Raw genomic sequence first — 27,949 nt, 5'->3', positions numbered from 1 at the left:
AAAGCACTGCAGGAGAGATAAAAAAAACTGTGTGAGAGTTTACAGGAGAAACCTTCTGGGGTGGGGTTTAGGACAAAAGTACAGGACAGTTGAGACTGAGCGTGTAGTCACAAGAACACTCTTCAAGCAGCATGTAAGTAGAACATGTTAAGTTTTCTAGCATTTTATAAGATACAGATCACTTAAAGCTGCTTTACTGTTGACTAATGCAAATATTAATGGGATTAATCATAATTAAAGCAGCATTACATGTACAGTACAGTGTTATTAATGCACAGTTATTCAGTGAGCTGAGCAAAAGGACACAGCTTGATCTTTTTGTAAGGGCAAATTCATGTGCTTGATGATTTGCTAGGCCATAACTCATATCAGAACTGAACAGAAGCTCGATTTTGCTTCAGATAAGATATAAATAGTTAATAAACAACAATTAAAACAATTAATAAACAAAAAAAATTCAATTAAAAAATTAAAATCTAGGCTGGGTCTGCAGGGAGTGTAAGCCTAAAGAAATGAAGCTACTGTACATTTACTTCAACAATTTTTAATGAATTAAAAATATAATTACATGATGTGTTGATCTGCAAGTCTTTTACAGATTAATCTGTTTACTTTCACTTTATTTAATAGGTCAGTAAAATTGTGATTTAGCTTACTTAAAGTTTGGAAAATGCTTTCGAGGTTTATTTGGCCTCAATGTGCTTCCTTAATAGGATACAGTACAAATGTGATCATCAAGAAATTAATTTAACATAACTTTCCATCACCACAGTACAACATGCACATTTTACACTTGATGGATTTAACATGAACTAATATACAGCCTACGTGCCAAATGCAGACTTGGCATGCAGAAGAATCTCAGTGCATATCTTGGAAATCTTAGAAAAAGACTAGTCTGGACCGTATTCCACGAAGGCAAATAGTTTAAACAAGCCAAACTTGTTTTTTTCAGAAGCGTCTTTTCACCAACAGCCTGAGGCAAAACTGAAAACAGCAGTAATATGCAAATCTGATCCATGTCTGTCAACAAAGCAGTGATGCTCTTTAGCAAAGTTATTTTACACTCAAAAATGCTTGTACTGTCTGACTGCACACACAGAAACAGCACATACTGTACAGTTCAAGTCTGAATTATTCGCCCGCCTGTTTATTTTTTTCCCCAATTTCTGTTTTACGGAGAGCAGATTTTTACAACACATTAAAGCACATAATAGTTTTAATAACTCATTTCTAATAACGGATTTATTTTATCTTTGTCATGATGACAGTAAATAATATTATCCTACACTGTAAAAAATAAATCTGTAAAATTTACGGTAAAATACCGACAGCTGTGGTTGCCAGTACTTTACCGTTAAAAACACGGTACAAACCGTAAAAGTGATTTCTCGTTTTTACGGTAAACTACCGTATTTTATACATTTATAGAGGTAATATGTCTGTATTTTGAATGATCAACATCTACACATCTTTTGGTACACAGTTAGACATGTTAGCACATCCACATGCAGGTGGTGAGGAGGAAGTTACATAATGAGCCAATGCTCATCACAATCACCTTTTCCCACAAGCAGAAAAGAGTATCAGCATAAAGAAGGTGCTCAGTGCCATTCACACAGCTACTGAACACCAGTATGGTAACATGCATAAAACTAAAGTCATGAAATAAACATTGTTTATCAACATTAGATGCAAAATAAATCTCTAATGTACATATATGATGGGGAAACAACTAAAAATATCCATGTTAATGTCAACAAAATGCATATAAAGTGATGTGCCATGCAGGGAAAAGTCAATTTACGGTTATTCGCCGTATATATTAAGGAAACATACCGTTAACCAGCTTACGTATTTGTACTGTAGCATTTTTACAGTTTTTTACTGTTAAAATCATGGACATTTTTTACAGTGTAGATACTCTTCAAGACACTTCTATACAGCTTAAAGTGACATTTAAAGGCTTCACTAGGGTAATTAGGTTAACTAGGCAGGTTAGGGTAATTAGGCAAGTGATTGTGTAATGATGGTTTGTTCTGAAGACTATCAGAAAAAAAAATACAGCTTAAAGGGGCTAATAATAATGACCTTTAAATGTGTTTAAACAATAAAAAACTGCTTTTATTCTAGCCGAAATAAAACAAAACAAATAAGACTTTCTCCAGAAGAACAAATATTATCAGACATACAGTGAACATTTCCTGAATCTGTTCAACAGTATTTGGGAAATATTTAAAAAGAAAAAAAAAAAAACTAAACAGGGGGCGAATAATTCAACTGTACATCTGAATTAGTCGCTAATCTCCCACCAAAAAACATAAAATCAGAAATCGTGTAGACACGTGTACCTTTTAAAAGGGTTAATGCTGTCGTTGGTGCTGTTTTTGCCCCATTGACTTCCATTATATTCAAATTCTTGACTGTAAAGCCATGACAGCAGATAATCCTGCATTCTTGAGTGTTGCTGGTTTTGTGACATTTTTGCTCTTGAACATCAATTTCAGTGCAAAAAAAAAAAGTTTCTTGCTTTTAAATGCAGTTTAGCTGGCAGTAAACATGTCAGGCTAAATAATTCAAACAAATCATTGACTTCTGCGGTCTTCATTAGTTTCCATAAGCACAGATTTCTTTACAATTTAAAACGGCATCTTTGCATATCTCTTCAGCTGGAGATACTTCTGTCCTAATATAAAAACCTAAATAAAAAAAAAAAACCCTCACATACTTTAGGAACGATATAAAAAAAAAAAAAAAAAACGTTTCCAGACCACAGCATACCATGAAAATGGTTATCATCCCATGCCTAGTGTGTATGAGATAAAGAGACTTGTGCACTTGACATGTCTGAGAAAGTCAAAATAACCCCTCAGGAGCTTCTCTACACAGGCTTATCTAAAGCAGGCGAGCCCAAACTCGTTCACACTCGTTCACAGCATATTTTAGCTACAACTTTCCTTAAACACACCTATTTGGAAGTTTCAAGTACATCTAGAAAGAGCTTTTTTTTCGTGATTTTAGACGGCCTCGTAAACAACAGCAGGACACACGCCAGATACTGCTCCTCTTGGCTTTGTGGGTGTTCATTAAAACGACAACAAGGTGTCTTTGAGCTTAGGTTGACCATGGCTCGTTATTATATGTCTATATTAGCTGTGTCTCATTTCAGAGGCTGCATCCTCTAAAGGAGTCCTACGAAGTTCACACAGGCTGAACCGAGCGTTTTGCAATGAGATGATCTAGCCTACAGAGGACAGATCTCATCACCAGGAAACCGTAACAGCTGCTGTTTATAGGCGATGATCAAATTTGTAATGATGATTTTAAAACTTATTTTAAGTGATCTGAGGGCAAAACAGGGTTTATAAAAGCTGGAAATATAATTTATTTGATCCATACACGAACACATATTAATGAAAACTGTCTGTAAAATCACTCTTTAGTAAGACCCGTCATGCTCTTTTTGCTTTTTAACATGTGTTTAGACATCCAATTAAAATAAAACCTATTTCAAACATTTAGTCCAGAGTTTTCTTTTAAAACATCCTGCCGTTATCAGTGCGCAGTGAATCTTGGGACGTTCGAGGTTGCGAAGGATCCACTGGTTGGGTTCTTCATTACTTGGGACGCATTTTGAAGCTGCATTTGAAGGTGCCTTCGAATTTCTTTGAAATGAGTCAGCCTTCGTCACGCCGCGATAACGAAGCACACTTCGAATGCACCCTTCGGAGGATGCAGCCTCTGAAATGAGACAGTGATTAGTACGGTGTAATGCCTCGGCTGTGCATTTAAAAATGGCCAGCTAGCAAAATTCATGTGGCTCAAATTCGGCCCACACCAGACACTTACAACCGACCCACATACCATATGAAATGATGGCACCTGGGCGGTCCGCTCCTGTTTGCCAGATCTGAGCCACAATTAAGCCATAGCAGTATTCAGCCAGAATTCAACCTAATGAACCAGAACTGACCCTATTCCGGGCCACAGTTTGCTTTTATATTGGCCTAGATCCGGCCCACATCAGACACTTACATCTGGACCACATACTGAATGGGATGATGGCTCTAGGGTGGTCCGCTCCTGTTTGTCAAATCTGGGCCACAAATAAGCCAAACCAATACCACATATTAGCCAGAATTCAACCTAATGACTCAGAACTGACCCTTTTCTAGGCCACAGTTTGCTTTTATTCTGGTCCAGATCTGGCTTATTACTTCTAATAATGGATTAAACATTGGTAAACATCAGTGAATTATATTATTTCATTCCAGGTTGTGCCTCACTTTTTTACTTGGCTTGTTTTCTGCAATGAATAAACTTTAAGCAAAGTTTTTAAAAGAAAACTTATATTAAGAGGTTCAGGGCTATGAGCCCAACTAAAGCAAACACTTTTCTCCATGATGGGGACTTTAGTCTATGTGGTCCACATATGTTTTAAGGTAACTTTTGCCTCATCTCCTCTGGGCCGATATAGGCTCATAGCCACATTAGCCAGAACATTAGCCGAATATTTGCCAAAAGTGGCCCACATATGTTTTAAGATAACTGGGCCACATTTTCCATATCTTCTCTGGGCCACTTTAAACAAATGGCTGCATTAGCCAGAGTTTACTGTGCCGAATATTTGCCAAAAGTGGCCCACATATGTTTTAAAAAACCTGGGCCACTTTTGCCATATCTTCTCTGGGCCACATTGGGCTCACAGCCGCAATAGCCAGAGCTTACTGTGCCAAATATTTGCCAAAAGTGGCCCACATATGTCTTAAGATAACTTGGCCAGATTACCCTTAAATGACTAAGCCACTATTTTGCCAACTGCGGCCTACTATTGTCCTCAATCATTTGGGCCAAATGTATCATTTTCCACATGGGCCACTTCAGGCTCACATTAATTTTGTCTGGGCCGAAGGAAGACCACCAGCACCGCATAACTGCCTAAAGTGGCCCACGATCGTATGCTATCTGGGTCCTGGCTTGTACACGCGCTAATGACGTTTCTCTGTAAACCAATAGCATTCAGCTGTGCTTCAAGCTCTGCCTTTTGGTATGCATTTGTTGTGCTGGTGCCCTTTTGGAAAGGGAACCCAAAAAGTGGTACAGTACAGTTTCTTTTTTTGGTACCCCTTGACAGTGAAAACAGACATAAAAGCATTCTGAACCATACTGTACCGTATCACTCAGTGGAAACGGGCCATATGAGGTTGCATGGAAAGTTCACTGTGACCCAATTGCTTGTCGGTGTGTGTGTCCGAGAGCAAGGCAAAAGCAAAGCTTTATAGTTGCAGTAGGCTTTTAAGTGATCTGGTTTGTCTCTGCAAAAGTGTACATCTAACAGGATGGACATGGAGCACATGACCCAGGAGTCATGCAAAAATGTGTTGTGAGGCACGGTTTGCTGTCGAAAGGCTTGTAGAGCACCATTGTTGGTCAACCACATTACCAAAATTTGTGCCCAAATAGGGGTTCCCCAGAACATCTGCTGTAGACATATCAGCAAAACCAGTCAAACAAACTAGCCCTCGGTTCTCCTGAGATGGGTTCTTCTCTGTTGTCTGTTCTTAAATGAGTGACACCAGACAATATGGCACCTGACCATGCTTTCAGATTCAGTATTGGACTGGTTTTGATTCGGCAATCTGCCAGTGCATTCTCACACTCACAGTGATGTTTTTTCTCCTAGTGACAGAAAATGGAGGATATTACCCAGCTGCTGTCTGATGTGCTCGAGGATCTTGTGGAGTCAGAGCTCAAACAGTTCACCAGGCAGCTGTGGATCGGTGTGAAACCAGGCGTCGAACCCATTCCTCGGGGAAAGCTGGAGAATAAGGACCGTCAGGATGTGGTGGACAGCATGGTTCAGCAGTACAGCGAGGATGCCGGGACAATCACAGTACAGACACTGCGCAAAATCAAGCAGAACGAACGTGCAAAGCGGCTCGAGTCCAATCTGCTGAAAGGTGAAAAATAAAAATTGGTTTGGTTTTAGTTAAAGAGACAGTTCACCCAATAATGCAAAAATATACGTAAAGTTTTTAGCAGCGCGGGACACATATATGACTCTCAACAGTTCAACTATTGTGTTCTGGCGTTTCGTGACCCTTTAAGCACTCTTTCCATATATACATTTACATGAATATAAATGAATAACATGCTTGTTTTACAATTCACAACAACAGCTGTGCTTTCTGTCTTTAGTTCAGTCGCAGGGGCAAGAAAATAAGCAAAACTCTGAAGAACCGCAGCCCATCCCGCAGATCATCTCGCAGCCCATCCAGCAGATCATCTCGCAGCCCATCAACAATGCCGGGTCTGAGGATCTCCAACCCATCCAGGCTGACTGGCAGAGACCACGGCAGATCATTCCCTGCAGTCAAGAGACTAAAAACACACTTCTTAAAGCACACGGAGACGATGCAAGTATTTTGATTAACTTTTATGAGCAGAGCACACTCAGAATCGTCCGAACTGCTTTCAGACAGCCACTATAGTGAAGTTCTGCTTTAGGTGACAGTGGGAAATGAAAACATCTTACTTTATTACTAATATTAATGATGATGATGACGATTATTACTATCATTATCAAGTAGGATATTGTTTATTTTATTTATTTATTTGGTCCCACTTTATATTAAGTGGACTTAACAAATATGTACTTACACAGGAATTAATAGTTTGTTACAATGTACTTAGTGTAAATACATGTATTTACTGTGTACTTATGCTTGATTAAATACATGTATGTAATTACATCTGTAATTAACGTTTGTAATTACATTTGTAAATACACTGTTGACCATTCCCTACACCTTAACCCACCCTTAAACCTACCCATGCCACCAAACCTGTCCATAACCCAACCTCGATCCCAACTCAAAAGCACCACAAGTGTTCTCAAATACATTATAAACACAGTAAGTACATTGTATTTATTTTGTTGATGTAAGTACATAGTAGTTAAAGACACTTAATATAAAGTGAGACCATTTATTTTTTTGATAAGTCTACTTTTACAATTTGACAGTTTTAACCACTGTAGAGATGTTCTATCCAGCAGGTCCATGTCATATACAGGACAGATACTTAATCAATAACCTACTATAAATGAAAAGCATTATTATATATGTGTGTTTTTTGTTTTCACAAGATTTCCAGACGTAACATACATTCGGCTTTTAAATAACAGGTCACCTATAGCTTTCATCATAAGTCACGGCTGTGTTCTAAATGACATCAATGCTTTCAAAGTGCACTGCGAAGGGAGCGCAACTGTAAACATAAACTTTAAAATACTTTGAAAGCAAATTACACCTAAAAGAGGTGACTTTAATGCTTTATTTAACATGTTTAAATGTTTAGAATGTTCTGAATAAATAGGGCACAGGGGGGATAAGTGGTAATAGAACACATCCAGGAACTCTCTTTCTAACTACAGCTCCAGAGGTGTAGTTGCAAGCGTAGAAGTTTGCGAGGCAGTTTGCGAATTTTTGTTGGAATGACGGATTTGGGAAATACTAATTCAACATAATATGTTTGTAACGACACAACTTGCGACTTTAGTTGGCTAGCGGTGGTTTTCGGAAGCGTATCCCAGCTCAAGAAAAACACTTCGGTGGACACGCGTCCTAAGAGCCAGGACACACCAAACCAACAGTCAGCCATTGAGAATTTCGCACAAAAAACATCCGAGGCAACAACACAGTCGGTTTTCATCACCATTATTTTTGTGGGTCACGCTGTATTTTGAGAATCCGGTTGGTGAATTTAAGTGACATTGCATCTACATGCCAAGTAATTCTAATTAGATTATAAGTAGAGGAAGCAAAGAATTCTGGCCAAGATTTGGCATAAAGCCGGCACAGCAGGCGTTTGTCTGGCACTGGCATACAGCATGTGGACCAAACATAGCCTGGGTTTGGTAGAGGTGGCGCCGTCTTTAAGGAGGCACACAAGACTTGGGCCAGATATCAAAAGTAGTATTTAGACCAGATGTTAAAAAATTTTTTAAATGTGGGCCACGTAAGTTTGACGTAGAATGACCCACTTTTCAAAAACATTTAATTTATTTTTGAGGAAAAAAAAAATTCCAATTAGGTTGCTTCGAGAAAAAGCATGCCAAAAGCGAAACGCTTCATTGGTTTATCAAAATTCATTGCAATCATGGCACACCAACATATTTAGCCCAGTTATGGGTTCCCACATAGCAAAATTTCTCTGGCCCAGCTCTGGCCCACACAATCAGGTTTTGCTTGGCCCACATGCGGCAGTGAATTACGGTACATGACTGGACCAAATCTGGCTTCCAGACAAGGGCCAAACATAGACCATATCTGGGCCAAGTCTCAGCCAAGTTAATAACTCATAACTGGGCCTGAACTGGGCCAGATAGGTTGGTGTGTCACGATTGCAATGAAATTGATAAACGCATGGAGTGATGCTCTTTAGGCACACTATGGGCACGCTTTTTCAAAAGTGACCTGATTGGTAGAATTTTTTTTCTTTACTCAAAAATGATTTTAGTGTATTTTAAATGTGGGTCAAGACTGGCCAAACTCACATGGCCCACTTATCAAATTTTTAAATCTGGGCCAAATACTACGTTTTTCATCTGGCCCAAATCTTGTGTGCCGCCTTAAAAACGGTGCCACCTCTGCCAAACCCGGGCCATGTTTGGCCCACATGCTGTATGCCAGTGCCGGATGAATGCCTGCTGTGCCAGCTTTATGCCAAATCTGGGCCAGAATTCTTTGCTACTAGGGTTGTTAACTTGGCTGAGACTTGGCCCAGATATGGTCCATGTTTGGCCCTTGTATGGAAGCCAGACTTGGTCCAGTTATGTACCGAAATTCACTACGACATGTGGGCCAAGCAAAAACTGAATGTGTGAGCCAGAGAAACTTTGCTATGTAGGCTGTTTAGCCTCCTTTCCACTGTACACGACAAGCGACAGATCGGAAGTCATTCATTTCCAATAGAGAGTAGTCCGGGAGTTCCGATCATCATGCGGAAAATTTGGATCCGATTTGATTTGCGGATTCGTTGAAATATTTGAACTCCTTCTACAAGACCGTATGCGACCGGCCGACAGGATGTGATGTATTTCAGTGTTGTCCAAGGGGATCCGTGCGCGCGAGATGAGAATTTTTTGAGTCAGAAAAAGTCTATATTAAAAACTGCATTTCTATTCATAAATGAGTAATAAAGCATATTATTTTATGTGTTGTTTCCACATTCCCTTCAATATTTTAGCTGTTTAGTTTCTAGTATTCATTCATTCAACCATGGTGAACGCACAGAGAATAAAGGCTCTATAATATATCAGCTTCTCTCCCATGGTGCACGACAAAACTGAAAAATCGATTGCCACAAGGGGGCGTATTCCGACAGTCATGTCCAAATGTTGGAGAAAATAAATTTATTTTTATTACTTTTGTGTTTTTTTATTAGAAAATGTTTAGACTAACAACTGATTAATCAATCTTTCTCTTTTGTATTATAAAACATCTTGACTAGACACATCCTCTTTTTTACTGTGCTGCATACTTAGAAGAACTGCTGACAAGTGGAAAAAGCAGAATAAGAATAAATTTCGGTTTGTTCCAGACTGCTGTCTAGACTATGCTTGTAGAAGTGTGGAATATATGAAAGATGCACGTAATTGTTCAGTTCTGGTATGCAGAGAAAGGTTGCAGAAAGAGAAAGTAATGTCTTGGGGTTACAAAGAGCCAAGGGACTGCAGAATGACTGATAAGTGACGTTAAACCAAAACTCCACCTGTTAATATCAGTTGTGTATATATGCTGGAGTCAGGAAATGTATGTTAGTTGTGAACCTCTTGAATGTAATTCTTGTATTGCATTGGGGTAATGTAACCCAGAGCTCTGTCATCAAATTATTCATTTGTATCTAATAAATTGCTAATATTTTTGGCATTGAAGAAAACCCTCTCCAGACCTTTTCTTATTGAACACGCATGGCATTGGCAAGATATTCCAACACCAAATGTCATGTGCAGTGGAAAGCTGGCTTTAGGTTGGGGTTAGTGTAAGTTGGCATGTACTTGCAAAGTTTCTTATAGTCTGTTAAATGTCATCAGTATCAGCAGATATTAAGCCGACAGTCTACTAATACTCAAATGGACCAACACAATAAAGTGATATCATTTTTTGAGCTGGCAGATTCATCAGTAATCCGCCAGCTCTGCACACTGCGAGGCAATCTTAAGGGTTCTGATTCGGTTTATTTAATGTAATCTTGTGTAATTCTGATTTGTTTCTGTATAGATTTACACACCGAGGAGCGGGACTCAAAGGAAAGGCTTGGCTCTGTTGATCACCAACATACAATTCGCCAATACACAACACAACCGAAACGGAGCGGACAGAGACGAGGAGAACGCGGAGTGGCTGCTGAGATCTCTGGGCTTCGCAGTTATAAAATACAGAAATCTCAGTGGAAAAGTGCGTAAGATTTATAAATCTCCCTGATAAAAGAGGGAATGAATGAATGTTTGTTGTTAACTCCCCCTTTTAAAGTGGGCTGTTTGCTATACCAAGCATTATTAAAATATTATATTAATTTTCAGGACATCAGGAGAGCAGTCGAGAATTTCTCTAAACGTCGTGAACATGAAGACGCAGACAGCACCTTTATCGTCATCATGTCTCACGGGACTAGAATTGACAATAAAGATGCCATTGTAGGTGTCAGTGACGACGTCTACTTTATTGAAGAAACTTTCTCCCATCTGAACTCTGTGAACTGTCCGGCTCTGATCGACAAACCCAAGGTTATCCTGATTCAGGCCTGCAGAGGAGGTACGACACCGCTGATCAAACGCAGATGTTGTTTTGCTTGCGCATGTCTGTGTGAACAGTAATTTTGTGAACCGTTTCTGTGTCCAGGACAATCCAGTGGCGTGCTTGCTCAAGATTCTGTGTTTGCATCGGACTCGTGGGTGCACATGGAGAAAGACTTTGTCTGTTTTATGTCCACCATGCCTAGTAAGTTTGCTAATAACACACACTGAAAACACTGATGTGTGGCGTCTGTTCATCTTGCGCATATTCACTGCAAAAAAAAGCTTCTATTACTTTGAGTTTGGGTCTTGTTTCTAGTCCAAATATCAAACAGCTCTAATATCAAGAAGCTATCAATGCTTTCCGGACGCACTGTATGACTATGAGCAAAGTTTGCTTAGTGAATTTATTAACCTGCCGTTGTGTCATTTCCACAGATACTTTCGCATACAGGAATCCAATCGAGGGAAGTTTTTTTATCAGCTACATAGTGGATGTGTTCTGTTCGTCAGCCCACAGGGATGACATTATGGAGCTGTTTAGGAAGGTAAATGCTGAACTTGCCATCTAATTTCCCTCAGAACAACCCTTTAGATTTTTTTTTCTTCACTCCAAGTGCTCTGCTCAGGTAAAATGAATGGATTTGCTGCTTTTTAAGTCTGTGTGAAACTAAATTCAGTATGTTAGTGCGCTTCCAACTGAAACTGAATATTGAGTAGGGGGCGGGGCTTTCTTTTGAACATCATTCCCTCATAGCAAACTAACAGTTAGGCCCAATCCCAATTCTACACCTTAGCCCCTACCTATGGGTGTCCCAATTTTCTTTAGCTTGAAGGCGTAGGGCACAGGTGTCAAACTCAGTTCCGAAACACGGTTATGAATATATTGAATCATGTGTTTGTTTGTTATAAACATTCAAAATAATGACAAAAAATACTAATGTGTGGATCTCCTTACTTCCGAGTGCAGCTATTCTACTGTTGTGGTTGGTGTATTCTGGGAAATTGTCTTACCCCATGGTTTTGAGTGTGGTCCTGAAAAATCTTCGTTCTAAGGGATATCTACCCCTTCCCCTTAGCCTTACGTCAGGGGTGTCAAACTCAATTCCTGGAGGGCTGCAGCTCTGCACAGTTTAGTTCCAACCCTAATTAAACACACCTGATCAAACGTATTGAGTCCTTCAGGCTTGTTTGAAACCTACTGGTACGTGTGTTGGAGCAGGGTTGGAACTAAACTGTGCAGGGCTTCGGACAACTGTGAGGGGGGTGAATTTTCAAACTCATCCTTTTCCTTTATATTAGGTTATATTAAGTCTGCATAATTAAGGGACTGGCCACTTGAGTGACAGATAAATCTTGCTGGTTGCCATCACATCACCTCAGCTGACTCTGGCTGATTAATTGCTGAGCTCGGCATATAAATCATAGTTTTGTTTTGTTTTCTGTGGCTTTACACAGTCAACTACCTTTTAGAATTGTTTCCTGCATTTATCAGATGGCATGGCATGCTGTGTGCACTTAATTGTGCTCACAAACCATTCATGGGGCCTCCATTTCCCAGCTGAGTGAAATTATATGCGTATATACCATCTCTATAAATGTATATGTTTTATTTAAGATCATTTATCATTTATAATGTTCTTTAGAGCTGTAAAGCACTCCAGAATCTGACAGATTGATTAGCTGTAGGCTCTAGATCAGTCATCTGACGCGTTGTCATACAGTGTTATGCTGGATTTCATCAATAGCCTTGCATTTACTAACAGACTATATCTAAAGTGTTTGGAAGTCATTTGGTTTTCCTCTTGTTGAAAAACGTCATAAGACCAATGTTTAGTGGCTCAATGTATTACAGCAGTGTTTTAAAAAAGACTTAACACTTTATTAATATAGTAAACAACCAAGCACATGTGGTCAGGACACAAGCGAGTCGCATAATCAGCGTTTCTCCCATAGGAAAGCCAGTCTAAGCTAAATGCCAGCAGGTGTCTGTAGCTCTGCTCACGCTTAGCCTCTTTGCGCTTATTTGGTATCCCCTGGTTAGTACGATGACGCACAAACAAAATGGCAACAGTTGGCCACGCCTACTGCTTCTTTTGGGTTCTTCAGCAACCTATGGGTGACGTCACGGACACTACGTCCAAATCTTTTGCAGTCTATGGATTTCTCACACACTAAAGTCTTCAAAATCTGACCATCTGCTCCCCCTCTGGAACAGCGGTCCTTCTCTGATGACTCGGATTGGGTAAATTATGCCTAGCCACACCCCTTTACTTGTTAATATGCTGTTAGTGAAATAATAGAGGAGGGGCACTAAAATAAAGCCCCACCCCCTACTCAATATTCCATTTTAGTTGGGAATACATCATCACACTGATATACAGTCTGCAGCAACTCCTGCTTCACAGACGTTAACATTAAAATATGAGTTGATAGAAACATGTTCCAATATATTTTTAATAGGTCACCTTGCGTATGGAGAAAGATCAACGTTTCCAAGGTCAGGCGAAACTCTTGCCGTGCATTGAAAGGACGTCCATTTCAAAGAGGTTCTACCTGTTTCCTGGACTGTGAAGACATGAAGAGTAAACCTGCTTCAGAGGGAAACAGCACAGGTGATCAGAGTAAAACATGTACATCACCATGCTGAAGGCCCTTTTTACCTCAATACAAGTCATTAATAAAAACACAGGTATTATCAGATTTTATATTAACATACTCATCTTTGGAAAGGTCTTAGAAGACAATGATTATTCAATCTACTGTAAACACTGTAATGAGGGGCGTTCTCTATTCATCTGGGGTGTTTTCTTATTCTTTTCTTTAGTCATTCGTCATGTAATCATTTTTATTACATTTAACAGAAATTAATTCAACCATATTATCGATTCATTTAATGATCAGTAATGGTATAGCATGTGTTATCTTTCACTGTGTTATGATCGGCTGATTGTGTGGTTTCCAGGGGATCAGTCTGAAATCTGTAGGAAAATTACTGTACTTCAAGGTGTTAATGGTTCTTTACTCTGTTGTTAAACAGTTTATTTTTATTGCTTGGGCTTTAATATCACTGGATGGATCTGTCCTTGTCTGCTCATTCAGTAAACTGGTAAATCAAATCAAATTGATTGGGTTTTGAATTCAGTAATACACACGCACAAACGCAATCATTTCTTATAACTGATTTACTTTCTCTTTGTCATGATGACAGTAAATAATATTTTACTAGATATTTTTCAAGACACTGCTATACAGCTGACATTTAAATTTCACATACAGTGACATTTAAAGGCTTAACTAGGTTAATTGGGGTAACTAAGCAAGTTATTGCATGACGATGGTTTGTTCTGTAGACAGTCAAAAACAAATAGCTTAAAGAGGCTAATAATATTGAGCTTAAAATGGTGTTAAAAATGTAAAAACTGCTTTTATCCTAGCCAAAATAATACAAATAAGACTTTCTACAGAAGAAAAAAATATTATCAGACATACTGTGAACATTTCCTGAATATGTTCAACATCATTTGGGAAATATTTAGGAAAGAAAAAACTATTCAAAGGGGGGCGAATAATTCTGACTTCTACTGTAGATATACACACACATAAATACATATACATACATACATACAGTATACACACACTATAATATACCAGGTGTTAAGTTTGGAGAAAAGGCAGCGCTCATCACCAGGCTGACAGCATCCCTACAGTGCAGCATGGTGGTGTTGGCATCATGCTGTGGGGATGTGTTTCAGCAGCAGGAACTGGAAGACTAGTCAGGATAGAGGGAAAGATGAATGCAGCGATGTACAGAGACATCCTGAATGAAGACCTGCACAAGAGTGCTCTTGACCTCAGACTGGGGCGACGCTTCATCCTCCAGCAGGACAATGACCCAAAGCACACCGCCAACATATCAATGGAGTGGCACAACTACAACTCGGTGAATGTCCTTGAGTGGCCCAGCCAGAGCCCAGACCTAAATCCTATTGAACATCTCTGGAGAGATCTGAACATGGCTGTACACTGTCACTTCCCATCCAACCTGATAGAGCTTGAGAGGTCCTGCAAAGAGGAATGGGCAGAAACTCCTAAAGACAGAGCTTGTGGCATCATATTCAACAAGACGTGAGGCTGTAATCACTGCCAAAGGTGCATCAACACAGTATTAAGCAAACGCTGTGAATACTGATGTACATTTGATTTTATAAATTTGCCACAATTTCAAACCCTTTTTTCACATTGTCATTACGGGGGATTGTGTTTAAAATGTTGAGGAAATCAATGAATCTAATCTATTTTGGAATAAGGCTGTAACATAAAAAAAAAGAAAAAGAGAAGCGCTATAAATACTTTCCGGATGCACTGTATATATATATGTGTGTGTGTGTGTGTATATATATATAAATAAAATCTAACAAATTAATAAATTCCAATAAAATACCCCTTGAGATTCTATTTTAGATTTCTCAGAAGAAATGCAAGCAAAATAAAAAAAAGTATCACAGAAGCAGTTATAGATATTTATTTGTCCTTTTTAAGTGAACTAAGAACAAAAATTAACAGCTTGATTTTATTTTAGTTCTGTGAAAACAAAGTCCCTCCTCCAACACAATGTGAAAACTGAACAGAAGACAGGATTAGACTGAAACTGCCCTGTAATGTTTGACAGTACTGAGCTGCAGCTGGAGGGGCATCCACTGTGTAAAACATATGCCGGAATAGTTGGCGGTTCATCAGGGATAGGGATGCAATTATAAATTTTGGGTATACGATTATAGTCTAAGAAATAATCACAGTTTTATGGTTATCTCGATTATTTGCATTCATTGATTTCAAAACCCCGCTAGTTTAAAATTATTTTAAATTTGTATTTGTAGTTCAGGCCTAAATAAATATTTGTTGACGTTTTTAAAGTTCATTTGATTGACTATATAAATATCAGTGAATATTATTATTATTATTATTGATGCATTTATAGGGTAAAATTGCTACTTTTACTGTCATTCAATTTGTTTTTGGTCATTATCAATGCATTACCACTTTAATTGAGCGCGTGCAGCACAGCAAAAATAGACCAACGCCAAAACTGTCACGGCACTGCAGCTTCAGTGATGCTCACGCTGACGTGCTGCTGTGTGAAGTATGAAAGCTCTAATCTGTTAACATGGAGGCCAAAAAAAAACACTAGCTTCTCACGCTTGCGTAGTGAAACAGGCTTGAGTCTTTAAGCAATCTCTCTGAAAACACTCAATTGATCTCAGCTGGTGGATCAACACTCGCCACATGATCGCTCTCATCGGCGCCATTATTTGTAAGTGGGTTAAAGTGGGTGTACTTTCCACTCCTTCCTCCTCAAACTTCAGCCGTATGCAGTTCCCCGGTCACAAAAGCCCCCTTGTCATCGCAATTAGGTGCACCTGAAAAGCGTGAACGCGTTGCGTGCACATCCCTCCATTGGAAATAACGAACTTCAACGAGCATGCCTTAGTTAATAGCCTCAGTCATAGTTAGTCCAGTGTGGTTATTAGTCTCGATGTACAAACTAGCTCACCGTGGGCATAACTTTGCTTAGTTGCTGCAGTTTTGTTCCGTGCAAGAACACGGTGTTGAGAAGCCTTTACGATTAATTAACCGTGACAAAGTAAATCGCGGTTAATAGTGAAATCGGTTAACCGTCGCATCCCTATTCAGGGGTCGCCAAAGGGAAATGAATGAATGAAGGCCTTGTAATAGTGACACCACATATGTGATCACATACAGTCATCAACATCAAAAAGTTTTTCCTAAATTGTCCTAAGACAGGGGTCCTAAAACTTTTTTCATCAAGTACCACCCCAGAAAAAATGTCTTTCCAAGTACCATCAAAATGAGCAGTATTGAAATACAGTAGCGTAGTAGACCCAGTAAAGCAGCTACAACTCTGCACAGTTAAAAAAACGTGGCAGATTACCTCAGAAATACAGGCTATATGTCATATATGGCATATTATATACATCATTTTTAATACATTTTGAAATGTGTTCATTCTTCCGCGTACCACTAGAAGGAAGCCTGCGTACCACTAGTGGTACACGTACCACAGTTTGAGAACCACTGTCCTAAGACAAGAAACGGGTGTTGTTCGAACATTGTAGGACAACTTTGATTAAAGGTTTTGATCCACTTCAAATGCTGACTACAGTATATAAAACACGGGAATGCTTTAGGATCATTTTTAGGTGCAAAGCACGTTTCTCTGTAAGTTATCTGAGCTACAATTACAGTATGTGTGACTATTGCACTCATATTTTATTTGCCTCGCTGCTCATTCTTCGGTAAGAGAATCATTATTATAAGCATGACAAAACCAAAACAGACCCTAATCAAGAGTTCATGTCTCTCCATGAAGGACATTTTCTTTTCAACGGTCAGAATAATGTTAGCCGGAGCGATGCGCAGCGGGATGGACTGATCTTCTGGGATCACAAAGGGAAAGAGTTTATGCTGCAGCGGCACTCTAGAAAATCTTTCAATAACCGCATCACAGCTGGCATCAATAAAGCTCACCCTCCTCCAGCGTTGTTTTTCCATTGTGTCGTCACACACATAATCAAGCTTTACTCTCACTACCTCAGGATTTCTCTTAATGTTTATTTCACACGCCTCAGCGGTCATCAAGTGGTACATGTATCCCTCACGTTTGAGACCCCAGAAGCCATTTGCAGGGATCAACGGTTGCGTAATGGGTTTTCCCTTCAATTCAAGACACACTCCGAGGCTCCAGTGTCGACTTTTTCCCACCTCAATCTCCCATGTGTGATCTCCATCACTGTATCCCACGCTGCCCAGCACCACACGGCTCCTGTGCAGAGGAAGATCGCTGGTTTGGTTCTGTCGATGGGTTGATGAGGTCACAGAGGTCAGATCGTCTGACACAGAGAGCTGTGGTGCAGAAGTGTTTGGGTTCAGGATCACCGGGTCTGAAGGAAAGAGCGAACAGTCAGATATGCAAGTGCATAACCAACCAAATTGAAGTTGTTAGCTCACATTGCTAGTTCTGTGGTGAAAAATTCATCTGTGCAGGTCATTAAAAACAAAAACTGTTTGCTCTTTAACTGAAATCTGAAAATGCTCATCCTGTTTGTTTACAGTTAAATTCTCTGATTAGGTCTGTCTGAGGTATTGGGTGTGGCTAACACACTTAACCACGCCCCTCCAGCTGTCAGTTTTAACATTAAACAGAAATGCAGAGCAGGAGGAGTCTGTTAGGTTGTAATAACTCTCTCCAAACCCATTTCCCCTTCTTTCTGAATGAAACACCTAATTTACTTTTTAAGACTCCAAGGACACCCTGAACCAACAAGCAAGGTAAGCATCAACTTAGAGCCCCATGAAGTCTGGGGGTCCCTAGTAAATATCTAGAAGCTTCTATAAATGATCTATCAGATATTCTATAGTGAGGGTCTTACAAAAACAATTCTAACGTGATTACTGCGTCAATGCAAATGTGTCCCCAAACTCCCAATCATGGAGCAGTTCAGCAGTCAAAAGAGGTGAAGATTTAGTTTTAACACAGTGATTTTAGATTTAGTTAGAACACAGTGCTAAACACTGAGCAGTCCTTAAAAACGAAATAGTTAATTTAATATTTTATAGTTCGTTTTAAGAAAACAAATCATTTAAAATGTAGAGATACACACTGAATCAGGAGACCCTTCTACTGACATGAGTCCAATGAGAAACAGACTCTTGGTGTAACAATAACACAGCAATAAACAGTCTAGAACTCACAGTAGGGGCAGATTTCCTTCATCTTCTCCCACACTTGATACTTCAAGTTGCCCAGATGTTTGGAAACATCGATAAGACTTTCTGAACTCAGTTCCTGTTCTGGGAGTGTGTACTCACTCCTAAACACACACACACACACACACACACAGATGAAAGACTTAAAGAATCAGCTTTTTTATGTAAACACTCATGCACAATCAAAGGGGAAAACAGAAATCAAAATACCTGTTCATGATCCTCTGATAATTCTGAGAAAGAAAAAAGCACAAAAATACAAAGAAGTTATATTTATTAAAGATGAAAACCGTAACCATCACCACAATGCAAGCTCATCACCTCATGCCAAAACCATTCTCTCATTGTAATATACACCAGGCCCGGATTGGCTAATCGGGAGGACCGGGAGAATTCATGGTGGGCCGGTCTGTTTTTTTGGCCGTGAGGGTCAGTGTCTCTAGCTGCTTGCACTCTCAGCAGTCACACTTTTTTCATTTATTTATTTTTTTGACCATAGCCTCACTCTTTATTAGTATTATTTTGCAGTAGTTCCACTCTTTTAATTTATTTTCTCGCAGCCACGTGAGCAGAATGCAGCCTGCAGGTTAATGATGACGTAACTATCATTCCACCCCAAACAGCGGCACCTTAGTGAATATAAGAATTCGAATAATTAATATTAATGAAAATTACACCTGTTTAATGAAGATCAGATGATTCACTACATTAATAAATCTGACATAACTTGATTAGAAATCCAAAAATAGGAGAAAAACTTTAAGCCATCAATAGAAAGTAATACTGTGGTTAAAGGAGTCTTGCAGTGCAATACTTATTTTTTATTTTAAACGTAGCAGCGTAATAGCGCCATTGTGGTCCAGTGGTCAGCATGTTGCATTTACCTCACCTAAATATATATATATATATATATATATATATATATATATATATATATATATATATATATATATATATATATATATATATATATATATATATACACACACACACACACACACATATACACACACATATATATATATATATATATATATATATATATATATATATATATATATAATTTTTTATTTTTTTATTTTATTTTTTTTATTTATTTTTTTTTTTTCATTTTTAGTGTTAATACATATAAAACTGTTTGGGTTACTTATATAGGTGTAAATATTTTATTTTTATTTTTTGTGTGACCACCTTTACTAAGGACTGAATATCTATAAAGAATTTAGCACAGAATATATATTTTTGATATTGCAGGAAAGGACACTGTTGTGCTTTAAAGAATAGTGTTGGAGATTTAGCTACCTTTTAATCTTCTCATTTTATGAAAAAATTTGAAAGTTCTTAAGAAGCTGTTTCCTTGAAAAAGACATGATAGTGTCATTGCAACTGAATTGGAAACGTCGTGAACTGAAGTGGGCTGGTCAAATGCTTAAACTCCAGGGCTGAAAAGGAGTCTCACTCCGGCCCTGATATACACTCACCATAAGATTAAAAAAATACAAGAATGTAAATGTAGTATTTGCATATTTGATATATCTAAATGAGCTGTGCATTAAAAATAGCACAGCATGTTAAATTGGAGGCGGTCTGAGTTTATGAAATAATTTCTTATAGTCATTAAACACATTTTTTTTACATTCACAAACTAGGTCCCACTTTACAATAAGGTTTTTATACTAACAAGATCTAATTATGAAACTTTTACAGCATTTATTAATTATAGCTCAGCATTTACTAATGCATTATTAACATCCAAATTCATGCTTGTTAACATTAATGCACCACGAGCTTGCATGAATATTGAACTGTATTTTCATTCGCTAATGTTAACTAACATGAACAAACACTGTAATAAATATATTGTTCATTTTTTGTTCATGTTAGTAAATGCACTAAGTGATATTAACTAATACAACCTCATAGGGTATATGCAGAAGTATGCAAAAGGACTTTTAATTTGTCAGTAACCTGGGTCAAGCATGTCAGGTGAACTGTATGCTTTTACAAAACGGCACGTTTAAGGTCTGTTTTCTTTAAAAATCAATGATCTACACATGTCTGATTGATATACAATATGAAGTGGGTCTCAGATTGAACAAGAATCATTGCATTAAATTACATGTCCCTGCACCATGCCTTTAAAATATGAACATTTATTTTACCTCAGTATATTCAATGGAGCTTCTGTGCTCACCTGCTGATCCTGACAGTGCTCGTGTGTAAACGGCTTTTCATCTTGGTTTCCATTTGATCAACTACATGAATGCTGACGTCTATTTAACTTAATTACATTTGTCACGGGTAAACAAAGATACTGAGAAGGTACCGTCATAACACGTGACCTACCATAACAAATACACGCGGACGACCTAAACAAAACAAACGCACGTGACAAAACAGACACTCTGAAGGGTGCACAAACCTGCAACCGTGACAACATTACAACATGGATGCATTTTAGCTCAAGGGCCGCATGGAGTGAAATCTGCTCTCAAGTGGGCCGGACCCCAAAGGACCCCAAAAAATAAATATCAGAAAAACTAGACACTATTGCAAAAAATAATAATAATTACTTGAATTAAAAGTGTATATTATTTAAATAAGGCAGATTAGTTGATTAACCATTTCTGATGGTGTACAAATATTTCGCAGCCGTTATAGATGTCATTTTGTTCTCTCCGAGTATCAAGTTTATCCGAGTCGTTTTTTTAAATGATTGATCATTAAATGTTTCTCTCGCGGCTGTGCGCGCGCAGTCAGATGTGAAATGGTAATGCAAAAACGCATACACATAACGGCAACTTTAGAATGCGAAAGTAAAACCTAATTCCCTGACATTCTAGGAGATTCAGAAGCTACGGTCGGATGCATTTTGGTGGAAAAGGCTCATCTGTATGAGTGACAGATCGCGCACACACTAAACCAGCAGTAGGAAACGTGTCGAGCGAGAGAAATTTTCCACTGGTTCGCGAATGTTTAGTTTTCTTGGACGGATACAAAAAAAAGGTATGAGGTCTTTCTCTCCGATTCAGGCTTCTGGATGGGATGAAATTAAGTTTGCTATTGCGCCATCCAGTGGACACAATTGGAAAAGGAGTGTATTTTATTAAAAAATTTCAGCTCACAGAATTATCTCGCGGGCCGCATTAAATTAGTTTGCGGGCCAGATCCGTCCCGCGGGCCGTATGTTTGACACCCCTGCTGTAAAAGGAAACTTATAAAATGGAAAGAAGTCACATTAACCGTTCACCGGAAGTGTTTCGGTATGGATAGAAACACTAGCTCTGCATAAACCTTATTGTAAAGTGCTCCAACAAATTACTACAGTAATTAAATAAACCAAACTTAAAGTGGAAAAATACCTTTGCACAAATCATGAACATTAAGCGTTATTCAATAATTACGAGACTTTAATATTTAGTCCGACTTATTATTACTGCTATTAAAAGCTGATCAAAATGAGTTTGATTGTGCGAGAACCAACCTGCAGAAAGCTGATGTCGTCGTCTTCAATTCCTGCTTTCAGCTCTTTGATTCTGTCACAAATGGTCAGTATTTCTCCTTGTATTGATCGGTCAATCGCTCCTCTTTTTTCGTCCTCTTCTTCATTCAGAGACATTATTCTGCTCTCCTCTTCCTTTCTGAGGAACTGATGGAGCTTCTCAAACTCCACCTTTATTTTCCTCTCCGTCTCCTGAACCTGTGACTGAGCATTAAGAGAAAAACTTAATAATGGACATGCAAAAAATATCTCAAAGTCAATAGTTACAGGTTTTTTAGCTTCAAAATATCTTCCTTTCTCTCTTCAGAAAAGCCGAACATCAGAGAACTGATAGATCCTTATCTAAATCTTTATTTTTAAGACTTCATTCTCACCTGAATGTACCTAGAGATTTTGGGATCCCGCGCTGTACCGTTCTGTAATGACAACAAAGTCTTTTCGGCGGATCGAAGAGCTGCTTTCTGCTTTCCCTATGAACATAACACACAGTCACAACTTCATTTGAAACCCACTATCCTTTGTATGTTGAACAAACTACCATTTTTATATGCATTTCTTTAATTTCATTTGTGTGCTGTTGGGTTGTTTTCATCCACTCTGGGGTGATTTTGAGTCTTAATTTTGAGTCTTAATTTGACCACAACCTTTTCTGTGTTTCAGCAAATGAAACGATAATTGGTATCGGTAACACATCATATTTCGACACATATTTTGGGAAAATGCAATAACTTAAACTCAACAATACACTCTAGGCAAATTGACTCCCCTTTGGTTATGTTGGGGGCTGTTTTTGCCCCATTGACTTTCACTACAAATCACATTTTTGGAAAAGCCATGACAGCATATAATCATGCATTCTTGATTGTTGTTGGTTTTTCCTCTTGGAAAGAGATAAAATTCGTAATTTTTACTGATGATTATCAGTTGCAGTGCTAACAAAGCATAGTTTTTTTGCATTTTGTATTGAGTATACTGTGTGAGAGAAAGACATTTCCACATGTTGATATGTTTGAGAACATCAAAATGTACCCCTCTGTATGAATGCACAGATCAATAATGAAAGCATTTCATTACTTTAGAAACTGTTTGTGCTCATTTAAGAGAAAATTAGCTGTTTAAAATAAAACATGCAGGACGGAGATGTTTACATATTATTCAGTGTATTTATCTGTTTAAACATACACCCGCTCCTCTGTAAATGGCGTGTACAGAAGCTGATTTGGGATCAGTTTATTGTAAGGAGCGCGTCTGTCAGTTAGCGCTTATACATGCATTCTCTGGTTTAGAGGTTGCACAGTGAAAGGCGACGATCGACGCACAGTATTAATGTAAAGAAAGTGGGATAGAATGGTAAAATATGGGAGAATTTCGGCAAAAACAGGAGGGTTTACGTGAGTGAAGTGAACAGGAAGTGTTTGTGGAGAAACAGTTTTGCGAGAGAACGCAAAACATCTTTGCGAGATAACGCAAAACTTTGCGAGGGAACGCAAAAACTTAAAAATATATGTTTTCCTCCCCCCCATTTTTTTCTTTCACCCATTTTTTTTTTTTTCACCCAGCCAATTTTTTTTCTTCTCCACTACGTCCCTTCCGGGGTTCTGTAAATGTTCACAGTAGCTGCGTCCCAAATGGCACACTATACACTCATGCACTATGTACTTATGCACTCAACAGGAAAGTATATGTATGTAGTGTCGTCCCAAACGGCACACTAATGTTTTTTTACTAAGCGGAAATTCAAACCGTTTCCCTGATGACGTTTGACGGTCGCCAAATCAGTGAAATAAACGACCGAATTATCAAATAATACCTGCCGTGAGTATTGCCGCATTCACCATCGGGAGGCGCTATAATCACTCTCGTAGGAGAATTTTGCTTTCACCATCCAAAATAAATAAAGTTATCCAACATGTGCGTCCGATAGCTCCGCACCTTCCGCTACGTAAGCAAACCTGCGGTCGTTGAGTGCGTGAAGTGTCCATCATTACACACTTCATTTTAGCGGCTGAATGAGTGCATCATCCGGGTGATTAAAGTGCACTTACTATTGTTAGAGTTTTCAGTGTGAACACCCTACTTACACTATTTATACTACAAAATTGCGTAGAATAGTGCATAAGTATGCGATTTGGGACGCAGCTAGTATGTCTGATAATATTTTTCTTCTGGAGAAAGTCTTATTTGTTTTATTTCGGCTAGAATAAAATAAGTTTGATTTTTTTTTTTAAAAACACATTTTAAGGTCAACATTATTAGTCCCGTTAAGTTATATATATTTTCTGATAGTCTACAGAACAAACCATCGTTTTACAATAACTTACCTAATTACCCTAACCTGCCTAGTTAACCTAATTAACCTAGTTAATTCTTAAAATGTCACTTTAAGCTGTATAGAAGTGTCTTGAAGAATATCTAGTCTAATGTTATTTAGTGTCATCATGACAAAAATAAAATAAATCAGTTATTAGAGATGAGTTTTTAACACTATTATGATTAGAAATGTGTTAAAGAAATCTGCTCTCTGTTAAACAGAAACTGGGGGGGCGAATAATTAATGAAAGTCAATGAGCCAAAAACAGCCAGGAACAAAACGAAAGTGTAAACACCACACAAGGGTTAATTATGACTAATCAGCCTCACCCTGCGTTGTCGTACAGCCTGTTGTAAGGGCATTGTCTTATGCCATCCGTGTCCACATTTCCTACACCTCGCACATAAAAGCTGCTCATCGTTTTGACAGAAGAGCTCGATCTTCTCTCCGTGTACCGGACACGGCTGTTCATCCTCATCTTTGCGGTCTGTCCTGGTGTTTTGCTCCCGCAGCAGGTAAGACTCGCAGGTGTTTCTCAGGCTAACATTGGCCACCGGGCGCTGCCGTGAAACCTGCCGACAGATCGGGCAGTTTCTGGTTCCGCTGGAAGACCAGTGATCATAGATGCACTGACGGCAGAAACTGTGCCCACAGCCCAACAACACCGGATCACGGAAGACATCAGTGCAAACCGCACACGACAGGTCATCCTCAAGCGACATTTACACGGAGAATAACGAAAGTGCGCTGAAAACTAATCGAGACTAAACACTGGCGAAGACAGAAACATGCAAACTGCTTACTGATTTTAGCATACACTTCGTATGAGGAAATGACGTGCCAAAATTCAATTGGAAGAAAGTTTGGGACTGACTCAATGGCAGGCTTGTACAGCAGAGGGCGCTGTGCAATGTTGATATGATGGTGATTTATTTTTATTAATAAACAGTTCATCATCTCAGAGAGCTAACAACATAGTATAAAACCAAGTTTTCCTAAGACCATCTGCAAATTAAACAGCAGATCAGATGTTACTGGTTTTCTTAAAGTCATAAACAATCAGGAGCCTTACCGTTTAAGGTCTTAGTAAACAAAGCTGCTTAATTGTAAATACTTGTGTATATTTCTCATTTATACAATTTAAAAAAGTCAGCAATGCACATAAATTATCTGTATGCATATATCATATTATTTATTGAATAGGATATGCATCTTTGTTTACTGTATTTAACCCTCTCAAGGCAGGCGTTGCTGATTTGCAACAGTTAAAAGCATAGACTTTGCCTGTTTCTAAAATTTAATTTGTGCCTGAAAGGGTTAAATGTAATTCTGTTCTTGTGTTATGATGTAATCTATACTGTGATCCTAAAAGAAAAACTCCTTGTGTTTGCACACACTTGACAAAAAAGCTCTATCTGATTCAGAGTACAACAACAGTCAGCATCAAACAGGGGCGGACTGGCCATCTGGCAAATGCCAGAAGGGCTGGACCATTTTTTTTTTTTAATGTGGGCCGGTCAGCTATTTTTATTTATTTTTCATATATTGTTTTCACATGTAGGCAGCTTTTATTTCTTGCAAGATGTGAATTTTATGATGATAATGATACTAGTAAGAATAATAATAAATGTTAAGCATTGGCCCAATCGGCAACGACCGGCTGGTTTCGAGATGGGCCGACCCAATCTGAGGTTACGCGGACGTAATCAAAATCTGGCAAGAATGTGAAACAAACAGTAAGTGCAACACAAGCTGATTGTCAGAGATGTACCATATAAAGGGAAAAGCAGTCAAGTCAGACACTGGGGGCAGCGCAGTGGCATAGTGGGTAGCACTGTCACCTCAAAGCAAGAAGGTCGCTGGTTCGAGCCTCGGCTGGGTCAGTTGATTTAACGTGGGTTTCTTTCTGGTTTACTTCACAAGTCCAAACACATGCTATAGATGAATTGGGTAACCCAGTAATGTGTTGCAGCTTTGAGGGCATCCGCTGTGTACAATACATGCTGGATAAGTTGGCGGTTCACAGGGACTAAGCCGAAAAGAAAATGAATGAAATGATTGAATATATAAATGGGTTGTTTTTGATCCCGTCACCTACATTGAATATTTAAATATCTCTTAAATATGGTACTGCTTATATAATTTTACCATCTGTACACCAATATAAGTAGTGAATGTGCGCGTCCATGGGTGGGCCTGTGTCGGTGTGGTAATGTGGGCTGGTGTGGCTACAGTGCCAGGGCTGATTTTTAGACCCAGTCCACCCCTGGCATCAAACCTTAAAGGGATCTGTATTACAAGGCAATAAAACAATTAATAAAATGTTAATTAAAACACGAGACCCTTATACATGTCCGGTAATATTTTCTGAGTTTGACCATTAAATAATCTCAGTCAGGAGTGAACAAGTTTAAATTGGTTTAAGAAATGTTCAGTTACAACAGTGTCTGTCCAGATACAAAAATGTATATGATGTTTAACAAGTAGGACAACAATATTCACAATGTCTGATATAGAGTTATCTAAACCATCCACATAGCATACACAGTAGTTGATGTTAACATCATTATTTCAAGTTACCGTGCATATCATCACTATGATGTTAAAGCAAGAATACAATGTGAATATAGTCTCTTCTATAATTTATGGTTGACCATATTGTTTGCACATGACTGTGACCAACGTTTAACATTGTATATTGTAATTTATATTATCCCTAACACTATTTTTGGTCTTCTCTCTCGTTTTGCTTTGTTCTGTTCTCTGTTTTTGTTGTTGCTAGGGTTTATACATTTTTTGTATATCTTTGTATCTATTGTTGAACATTCTAAAAACAAAACAAAACTGAGCATTGTTGCTGGGTAATTTTGTTTGGACATACATTGTTGGGTAAAGTCAAACTTTATAGGTTTTCATTAATGTATTTACTAGCATTACTTATACAGCATTTATTAACCACAGTTTAGCATTTACTAATACATTATTAACATCCAAATCATGCTTGTAACATTAGTTACTGTGAGTTAACATGAACTAACAAATCAATAACTGCTTTTTCATTAACTATATAATTATATGAATACTGTAATAAATGTACTGTTAATTCTTTGTTCATGTCAACTAACATAATACAACCTTATTGTAAAGTGTACCCTAAAGCCTATACCTATTTTAACCAATTAAGTAATTTTTTAAGTGTCTTAATACCGTCAAATGTTTATTATTTTCCCCAACATTCCATATAAATAAAATAGTTTTAATTCTCACAACAAAAATAATGGTTTAGGGGACATTTTATGATTTTATTTTTTTAGACATGAAAGTTGTGACCAGCAGATGTCCTCGGTTAACTCTGTAAACTCCGAATTAAAGTGTATCTCACTTTTTAAGGAAGAATTCCTTTACCTATTGGTCGTTTTTGTCCTTTAACTATGTTCAACGCCTACAACCGATATACTGGTGCGAATCACGTTAGCTCAATACATTGACATTTAGCATTACACATCTACATTTGTTCACTTGCATGCGTGCGTGTGTGTGTGTGAGAGAG

The 27,949-nt window shown here is 38.3% G+C and overlaps 2 protein-coding genes across 5 annotated transcripts in view; one reads left to right on the top strand and one right to left on the bottom strand.

The window, feature by feature from the left end:
* The first annotated feature begins 105 nt into the window (after window positions 1-105).
* On the top strand, window positions 106-13,917 carry caspb (caspase b). Its single transcript, NM_152884.2, is given in 8 exon segments — window positions 106-133; window positions 5,684-5,960; window positions 6,199-6,416; window positions 10,284-10,460; window positions 10,586-10,817; window positions 10,905-11,003; window positions 11,237-11,346; window positions 13,262-13,917. Coding segments are annotated over 7 exon segments (1,215 nt in total). The 5' UTR covers window positions 106-133; window positions 5,684-5,692; the 3' UTR covers window positions 13,373-13,917.
* Window positions 13,918-13,968: 51 nt separating this feature from the next.
* Window positions 13,969-27,949, bottom strand: part of trim35-1 (tripartite motif containing 35-1) — a 47,207-nt gene continuing 33,226 nt past the window's right edge. Inside the window, exons 1-7 of one of the 4 annotated variants that reach the window (XM_073944168.1) lie at window positions 24,729-25,225; window positions 22,463-22,558; window positions 22,071-22,292; window positions 18,797-18,819; window positions 18,572-18,690; window positions 17,582-17,760; window positions 13,969-14,863 (exon numbers count right to left, since the gene is read on the bottom strand). In XM_073944168.1, coding sequence (XP_073800269.1) covers window positions 14,828-14,863; window positions 17,582-17,760; window positions 18,572-18,690; window positions 18,797-18,819; window positions 22,071-22,292; window positions 22,463-22,558; window positions 24,729-25,121 — 1,068 coding nt within the window. In that variant the 5' untranslated portion in view covers window positions 25,122-25,225 and the 3' untranslated portion in view covers window positions 13,969-14,827. 4 annotated transcript variants of the gene reach the window in all.

This window comes from Danio rerio, chromosome 1 (assembly GCF_049306965.1).
Source record: "Danio rerio strain Tuebingen ecotype United States chromosome 1, GRCz12tu, whole genome shotgun sequence".
NCBI classification, from domain to species: Eukaryota; Metazoa; Chordata; class Actinopteri; order Cypriniformes; family Danionidae; genus Danio; species Danio rerio.
The sequence above is the reverse complement of the archived record's forward strand: the minus strand, read 5'-3'. Positions and strand labels throughout refer to the sequence as shown.